The sequence below is a fragment of the Physella acuta genome, unplaced genomic scaffold (assembly GCF_028476545.2).
Source record: "Physella acuta isolate Inbredline_101_S28 unplaced genomic scaffold, ASM2847654v3 ptg000213l, whole genome shotgun sequence".
Lineage (NCBI taxonomy): Eukaryota > Metazoa > Mollusca > Gastropoda > Physidae > Physella > Physella acuta.
This window is the reverse complement of record NW_026731732.1, coordinates 882,082-891,383: the sequence shown is the minus strand read 5'-3', so window position 1 is coordinate 891,383 and position 9,302 is coordinate 882,082. Positions and strand designations below refer to the sequence as shown.

The window sequence follows — 9,302 nt, the reverse complement described above, 5'->3', positions numbered from 1 at the left end:
TCACTATAAGTAGGCCCATAGCATAAATATTATCTGAAAAGTCAACGGTTTTTTTTTTTTTAGTTTTTCCCTAAATCAAATAATATGAAAAATTTATTCATACATCATAAAATTTATAGTATTAGCAACAACACATAATATTCCCCCAAACCAAGCAATAAAGTAAACATACTTGGGATCATTGTGAGTCCACATAAGCTTATATAGTACCTACTACCACACATATGACTTAAGCGTTAAGAAACCGGGCTCAAGAGATGTAGCCCACATTTCTTATATTTAACAATAGTAATAGACCTACTTTTTTGTAAGTAAATGTAATGTAAGTATATTGTTACACTCTGCTTCTTATGTATTTTTGGCTCGTTTGGGCCAGGTGTAACAATTATAAATAAATACAATCCACAATGAGAATCTGTATCATGAGTGTATAATAATCCTCAATCACAAGGACACATAACAAGAAGAAAAACTGATGAGTAGGTACTCAATGTTGACGCCACACACACTGCCTCGTTCACACACTTTGTCCCGCTAGCACACCACTTTCAAGGGGAGACTACACTCACACACGCTCCGTGCCTACACATTTCGTTACAGACAATCCATTTCTAATATCATTAACTATGTACGCCAAAACTGAAAAATATCAGCGGAAACTTTTGGACTAGTACATGAAACTAGATCAGGGGTCTCCAAACTTTTCAGTCCGAGGGCCGCATTACCTATCAGATTTCAGTTCGGGGGCCAGTTTCTTCCAGGCATGTCTTTGAATTTTCTGGGCAAAGTTCCTCAGCCATCACCAACAAACGATTTTTTCTTGGACAAAAAGATCTCCGTGGGCCGGATGAGAGGACTTCGCGGGCCGCATCCGGCCCGCGGGCCGTAGTTTGGAGACCCCTGAACTAGATAAAAAGTCAAAACATGACATGCCGACTGTCAAACTGAACCTCTGCTGTGCTTTTAATCACTGTGGGGTCGTCCATAAATGACGTGACACACGTAGAGGGGAGAGGGGTCTGTAATTTTGTGACAGTGTGTTGGGGGGGGGGGAGCAGGTGGTGTGGCGTCACACTTTTGCATTATAAAAAAGCAATGTTAGAAAATGAATTTTAGGCGTTATTTCACGTTTTAGAAAATTGTTTTAACAAATTATGAGTTAGGTTTGCCTGTCATCCCTCCTGGGACATAGGACTCTGACAAGAGCTTTCCAGGCGTCTCTGTCCTCTGCTAGTCTTTCCAACTGTCCCCAGGTGTATCCAATCTTCTTGGTGTCATCTTCCAGGTCACGTCTCCAGGTCTTTCTTGGGGGGGTCAGATGGTGTGACGTCACACTTCTGCATTATAAAAAAGCAATGTCAGGAAACGTTATTTCGTGTTTTAGAAAAACTCTTAATAAATTGTAATAGAAATTGATTCAAATACTCTATGTTGACATAGTTCAGATATAATTTTGGAAAAATATCGATGTTTTAAAAAAAAATTCAACTGCAAATTAGAGGGGGGTGGTAGGCTGAGGTGTGACGTCAATTTAGGGGGGGGGGGGGGGTCTGGCTTTTTGTGACAATGTGTGACGGGGGGGGGGGGGGGATAAAAATCGACCCAAAAAGCGTGACATCATTTATGGATGACCCCTATCTAGTTATTACCACTTTTTTTGTTGAATGATTTATCTTCAGCTTAATGAAGAGTTAAATATCTAGGCATAATTACAATGAACATTTGATATTCTTGCATTGTCAGGAAATAGAAAGGAAAATAGGTCAAAATTGTCTACTTTAGAAATAGCTTGTAAACAATTTTTTGTGCTAAAAAATGAAGTCCTACTTTCCATTGTAAAAAGATTTGTATTTATTTAAGTATACATTATTTTGCCTTTAAAAAAATTAATGAATATATGCTCATAGAGCTACTCTCTCATAATTTTATTCTATCTACAGATATGTGTGGTGCCATGTTTGTTAGGCATGGCAGAAATACAACAAGAGTGCGAAAAGTTCCACTTAAAGCTTTCAAATGATACTAGGAAGTTTCTGATTTTTGAAATGCTCAAAAGTATAGGTCCCTGCCAATCACAGAGATTAATAAGCAAATGTAAGTGATGACTATAAGATAGACCTTAAGATTTAAGCTTAAATGTATGAACTTCTAGTTTTAAATCAGGGGCTTATAGCTAGTATTCTTAAGTGTTCAACACTTTTTATTAAATAATTACAAAGAAAGCAGAATTTTTTATTGGACCATCATTTAAAATAATTGTAACCCTGATTGTTAAAATGTTTCTGTTTAGTTGTTGTTATAAATCAAGACTAGACATATTAGAGGGAATAAAAATGTAGTTCATACGCCGCTGTCGATATTGCACAGCGCTCCTGGAATTTTCCACAAATTACTTAAGATGTCCTGAAATAACAAAACATGTCCAAAAATTTAAGTGAGACTGATTAGAAAATTGTATTATTTATTAGTCAAAATTCTTTCATCCTTACTTCAAGTATGTACACTATCCACGAGATTCATGCTTCTGTTCACACATGTTGGGCTTGCACAGTCGTAATACTAATTGAGATCCATGTGACATAATATTGTGGCTACTTGGAGGCGCGGATATTTGTTTCGCCCATGGTCTGTTAAATGACAGGATTTCATTAAGGGATAACAATATGAAACTGATTTCTTAATTTATGTTTGGAAAATCAAAGTTGGAGGCTTCCCACTTTTTTATTTATGCATAATTTCTTGTTTAATAGTATATAGCGGGGTGTTTTTTAGTATTTTAAATTAAATTTGATTGTTTATCATCATTTGTTCTCACAGTTGTTTCTAAAGGTATCATCACATGGGAAGAAGAATTTGAAGTTGAAGCTGTTTTGGACCATTGGAAGGATGAAGTAATTGTATTTTTAATTTATTTTCAATATTTTTAATACACATACTGATAGAAACTTTTGTTTCTTTTTACCCTTTTCAAAAATTGATGATTGAAGCAGGTATTCAACTTAAGTTACAAGCATAGTTATTTTTTCTTGCTTGGATAATTTAAACAGTTTTCTTTCCAAAAATTTTATACATAAAGTTAAGAATATTAAGTGAAAAATTTGTTCAATACCATTGTTAACTTTTAAAATACTTTATGTCTGATGCAATGCGCACACAAAAATTAAATTTTATTAAATATTTCAGGACAAAGTCTATTATCTCATTAAATGGCATGGCTGGGGGAACGAATTCAATAGTTGGGAGCCTGAGGAAAATTTGTGCTGTGAGGACATTTTAAAAGAATACCATAAAAATGTTGCAGGAAAACAGTTAAGAAAAAGAAAATTTGCTTTCTCAGGCCAAGAAGATTTCAGAACACTTAAAAAAAAGAAGATAGATGAACTCTTTCAAAAACTTTTAGAGTCAAAATTAATTGATACAATGTCACCAATGGACATGGTCACATTTTATAGTCCTGTAAAGAAAAAGGCACAACAGAAAGGTTTATTGACTATTTCAAATACAAAATTAATGCGACCTAAGTCAAAGAACAAAAAATTATTTCGCAGTGAAGTACTAAAAGCTCTGAAGGAATGGGAGAATCAACTTAACGCCATCATTAAAGGCTATGATCCAGCACCTTTGTTTGTGGAAAACAATGTTGACTTAGAGGGACCACCAGACAATTTTATTTATATTAATGAACGTAAAGAAGGCCCAGGTGTAATTATTGCCAAAGATCCACTGATAGGTTGCGAGTGTGAGGATTGCTATGAATGTCGAAAAACCTGCTGTCCTGTTGCTGGTGGTGCTGAGCTAGCATATTATAAATCAAACTCAAGACTACGAGTACCAAGAGGTGTTCCAATTTTTGAGTGCAATGTGCGTTGTAAATGTGGCTCAGATTGCCTTAACAGAGTTGCACAAAAAGGCAGAAAATACAAGTTGTGTATTTTTCGCACAGCAAATGGAAGAGGATGGGGAGTTAAGTCTCTTCAGCTAATAAAGAAGGGAGCTTTTGTTATTGAGTATGTTGGTGAGGTAAGTAATTCTAGGGGTTGTTATCTTAACCAGTGTTTGTCAAAAAATCTTGTTCTTGCCATGAGTATGCTGGTTACAAATATTTAAGCTCATATTTTTTGTGACTGTAACCCCAATTCTGATCAGTCATTCAGGTTTTTGTTTCTAGTGTTCTTATGCTAGCATTTATTTTAAAGAGGGAGGTTAATTGAGCCCCTTGTTTGAGTGTGTTTTATTTAAATATATTTTATTTACTTTAGTGTTTTATACTGCTTTCAGTCATCAAAACATAAAACCACAAATCTAATGGTAGTAGCTATTTTACCATAAGCCATGATTGACTTTATTAGCTTGACTTACTTCATGGTCTTTGAGGATCAAAGGGCTGCAGTCACACCTCTCCACTGGACTCAGTTTTGAGGAGCTCTCTTTGAATACATCAGTGTAAGCCCAGCACCCCTTATCTCTGCTTCTACTATTCTCCAGGATTTCATTGGCCTGCCTACTTTCCCCTTCCCTGGGAATTCCAGTCTAGCGCATTCTTCCCGATATTATCCTCTTCAAACTTAGGGTATGCTCATTTTATCCCCATTTGCAGGCTATAATGCCTCTGTCTATTGGCTAAGGATAGGTTGTAAACATGTTTGTGAATGACTGTAACCTGTCTGTATTTGCCTTAGTAACCCTCCAGGTCTTTGAACCACAAAGCAAATACTGCCATAAAGATTCTATCTTACTTTGAAGTGACAAGGCTGTGTAATTTCATATTGGGCGTAGTGAGTTAGTTTATGTCCTTGTCTGCTCCTCTATCCTCTGGGATTTTGTTTCTTCGTTTCTTCTTTTACTTTTAGCTGTATAAGTAGGCTCTGATGACCTCTCTTTTACTTTTATTGATTTAAAATTCTATTTTGAGGCTTCTTCAGATAGTCAATATAGTATGGATAATTTATATATATATATATATATATATAATATATAAATAAAATATATAGTGCGTGACCAAGGCAGCAGACGTGTGACCTTCTTTGTTAGGTCTTTGCGACCCCTTCTCACGGCTTCCAAATGCGACAGAGGTGAACAACCACCTGTCTGTGGGTATTTGCCTGCTGCTTAGGAATTCCCGCCTCTAGGCCGTAGACACCTCATTTGGCACCGATCCACCCACCTGATATAAAGAAGCACACTCTGACCGCAGGTTCAATATTACAACACTTGATTCCTTCATTAATAATCAGTTCAGATTAAATTAGGTTAATCTCAACAGAACTCCAATGTCTCAGATCCACGCACTATATCACTCTGTATCTCCATCAACTAACACTTGTCTCTGCGTTCAATCCATTCTCTATCTTGCAATCCTTCTCTCACAGCGTTCCTCCTTGTTTCTCACACATCTTCTATCTTGCAGCGTTCCTTGAGCTCACATCTACTATCTCGCTCTACCCAAATGTCACGCAGTTTATAGTCATACCTAGCTGTAAAACCGGTGTTGTCAACAATATTCTATTTTGGTACCACCTATTGCATAGTTTCTATTATTGGCTTGTCCATTTGTCTTTCTGTTTACAAGTCAAATTCTATTTTAGTCACACCAGCTACGTCACAAAACTGTTTCATAATAACTATAAATAACTCGGTTCAGTTTTGGCCTTAACCTTGTCCTTAATGACAACCAAATATATTATTTTGTATCTACACTAGTTTATATATATATTTATTTATTTATTTATTTATTTGGGTCTAGGACATTCCCTGCTTCAGTAGGACATTACCACCCCCACCATGGTCAACTATTGATATGTTATGCGTTTGCAAGATGATGTAAATGAATAAAAATAGCAATATTCACATTTATATGTATTCCAAAATATTTGTAATGTACTATGGTAATGTAGGTAAACGTTTGTGAAGGAATGGAGTTTAGAAGTAAGCAAAACTTATACCTACACATCTAAATGCTGTGTTGTTGTTTGGCATGAGTGTGGTATCTGGTATATTATTTGAGCTGAGATATATTATTCTACTCATTATAAATAAAATTCATCAGTACTATTCCCTCTGATTCAAATGAACTGAACTTGATTTTAGTTTATTTTTATTTTAACATGGATGCATTTCTAAGTATTTGAGGAATTTGAAAAATTATGCACAATGGATATCAATGTCTATGCTAAACAGAACGATTTTGCAGCTTGAACACTCGCCTACCGATTGTCCATTTCCTATGACAGTAGGCTGTCCTTGTACTATATAGTAGCCCATTTAAGTTCTACCACAATACACTATATATGTAGTACATTTTCAGACAATTCCAGGCTTTGAACAATATATCACATAATATTCAACTTTCAACATTATCAATATTTACTAAATACAGGTAATCACCAATGAAGAAGCTGAAAGACGTGGAAAAGACTATGACGCTGTTGGTAGAACCTATTTATTTGATTTAGATTTTAATGACCCTGATGCTCCATTTTCTGTAGATGCAGGCACATATGGTAATGCCGCCCATTTTATCAATCATTCTGTAAGTTTTTTTACATATTACAATTTTTAAGTAAAAATTTAAAAACAGTACACACTAATATAAAAAAATAGTGCCATGTCATTGTAGTGATGTGTGAATAGGGTTGGGTTTTAGTTCACTGGGGACATCCATGTAATGAATTTTACATCTATATACTATTTATTCAAAACAATGCTTCAGTTTACTGTATCAAAATGTATTAAAATTACAAGCTTTTACTTAGTTCACAATGTCAGTTTGTGGCAAATCTTGTAACTCAATTTTGACCTACTTCTTATGCAGTGATTTTGTTCACTTTTATTATATTGTCTTCAAGTTTGAAATATTAAATTTTATTTGTACCTATTTTGTAATATTTCAGTGTGACCCTAATTTGGAGGTTCATGTTGTGTGGATAAACACCTTGGATCCAAGATTGCCACACATATGCTTATATGCCAAGAGAGACATTAAGAAAAATGAAGAGCTAACTTTTGATTATATGAGTGGTATGCTTTGCTTTTAATAACTCTTGTTTATTTATGTAACTTAATCTTGACATTTTAGTGTATTGATTTAACACATAGATTTTTTAAAAAGGCAGCATTTGTTTTTTTTATTATTTCAAGTGGAAAAGTTAGCCATGGGGGCTTTTTAAATTAAGTTATTGCTAATGCACATTTTGGTAACCACAATATGGCTAGTATTAAAATACAGTGCAAAGTTTTCAAATAAAATTAGAAACTTACTTTAAAGTGCTATACCTTTCCTTAGAAATGGAGGGGAAAATACAGGTGTTAAGTTAATTTATCATGAACCACATGATTCTGCAGTTTTTTTTGTTTTGTTTTTTCAATTCTACTTTTTTTTACTGTTTAGAGATAATCTGTTAGGGGGGTGGGGGGGGGGGGGACATTTGCTTTGTTGGTCCCTTTCATAAATATTGCTGGATTTGTATGTTCAGAATGGTTAAATCTCTATTTTTCATATTTTTTTAAAGCAACAGTGATCCACTAAATGATTGATTAATTATGCAAATTTGACTTAATTTTAGGTAACCTAATGCAGGAAGAGAAATTAAATGAAAGTCCCAAAGATGTGACATCCACTGAACCATTATCAGATGAAATAGAAAATCTGCTGTCACCCAACAATATTCCTACACCTCCATCTTCAGATACTGAGTCAGTTGGTGCAGAAAGTAATGGCAATGATGAAAATGCTGTCAAACCATCAAAGTTTAGCATGGCCTGTTTATGTGGTACTACATCTTGTAGAAAATTCTTATTTTTTTAAGCCATAAATAGTGATCATTAATTGACAAAAAAATTTGCCACAATTTCCACCTTCATGAACTATAAATAAAATGTTTAATCATATGAAATTCTTTTTATTTTGGTTTACAGAGGTCCTAAATGATAGTTTAAAAAAATTTATTTCCTTTTTTTTTTAAAGCTTAGATGTTAACACACAAAAATTCCTTTGTAAACTTTTTTTTTTTTTTAGAATTTTTTTGTTGCAAAAGCTTAATCAATACCAATGAAAAATAATATTGTATCTATGAAATATGTTATTTAGCTATGTCCAGTTGAGATTTGCCATACCATGTGAATAAGATTTATGTGGTTAAATTGATTTACCTTTTGCTCATATATCTATACTTTAATGTAATCATTTTATAAATATCGCTGCATATTTTTATTTTATTTTTCAACTAAAAATTAAGATAACAGTATTTAATTTAGCCTATTGAATAACTATATTGCAATCAATTTTTTTATGGTAAACTTTATCCTCCAATATTTGTTCCAACAAGGAAAGAGTGAAACATGTTGAAGTGGATATTTCCATTAACAGAAATATTTTTTAAAGCTGGAACTGCTTAATTATTAAATTTGTAACATTGTTGTTTTTTTTTACTGAAATGCATGGCTTTAAAGTTTAAAAGCTACCGTTAAATTTGCCTCCTTTGTTAAAAAAAATCTACCCTATTCTTTTATAGATTTATAATTTTTTGAAATAATTTATTTGTATGCTTATAAAGTAATTATGAAGTATCTTATGCTTAGAACCTTTTTGTTTTCATTTTAGTTTTGTTTGTTACTAAATAATTTTGGTAGATAAGATTACTATAAAATTAAAGCTTAATTACTGTACATAAAGAACACATCGAGTAACTCTTACTGAAAGGGCAAGATACTTCTCAGCAGCTTAAATTTATTTAGGACATTTTTTTTATTCATCTATGATTATTTTTAAAAGATTTTATTTTTTGTTTTGATTGGTATTTTGATGTACATGTAAGTTGAAAACTTCCTTTTGTTCAGTTCTGAAAAAGAAAAAAGCTTTAAAGGCTTAGAAGTGGAATTAAAATACATTAAGAAATGTGTTACTTAATCTACTATGATGTAAAATCTATAAAAAGATTTGACTAAATTTGATAATGGATATTTCATTTATAAACCCTTTTTGTATTTCTAAATGAATGTAACTATTTGCTGGCAACATTAGCCAATTTGTTAATTGGATAACCATTTATTTTTATACATTGGTATGACCAATGAACATACCGGAATTTTTTTAATTCACAATTTGAAAAAGAAAGTTCTAATCTTTGCATTTGTAAAACAAGCAGTTGTTTAATTCTTAGAGTTGGACTTTCTACATCAAGACTTTTATGAATTTGAAGTGTACATTTTTACAATTTGTGTGTTTAAAATCAAATTTTTAAAATAAATTGTATTTAGTAGTTTGCCATTAATTGACTGAAAATTAAAAGTAGCGATGATACAAG

The 9,302-nt window shown here is 33.0% G+C and overlaps 1 protein-coding gene across 1 annotated transcript; it reads left to right on the top strand.

Moving 5' to 3' along the window:
* Positions 1–1,945: 1,945 nt before the first annotated feature.
* Positions 1,946–9,302, top strand: LOC131937589 (histone-lysine N-methyltransferase SUV39H2). The gene is made up of 6 exons (XM_059295138.1): positions 1,946–2,094; positions 2,818–2,891; positions 3,184–4,020; positions 6,377–6,529; positions 6,891–7,017; positions 7,563–9,302. The coding sequence occupies exons 1-6, from the start codon at positions 1,968–1,970 to the stop codon at positions 7,802–7,804; spliced, it is 1,560 nt and encodes a 519-aa protein (XP_059151121.1). The 5' UTR covers positions 1,946–1,967; the 3' UTR covers positions 7,805–9,302.

Coding starts and splice junctions, on each gene's coding strand:
- LOC131937589 (XM_059295138.1), top strand. CDS start 1,968: ATGGCAGAAATACAACAAGAGTGCGAAAAGTTCCACTTAAAGCTTTCA. Junction 2,892..3,183: donor TGGACCATTGGAAGGATGAA/GTAATTGTATTT, acceptor TAAATATTTCAG/GACAAAGTCTATTATCTCAT. Junction 4,021..6,376: donor TTATTGAGTATGTTGGTGAG/GTAAGTAATTCT, acceptor TACTAAATACAG/GTAATCACCAATGAAGAAGC.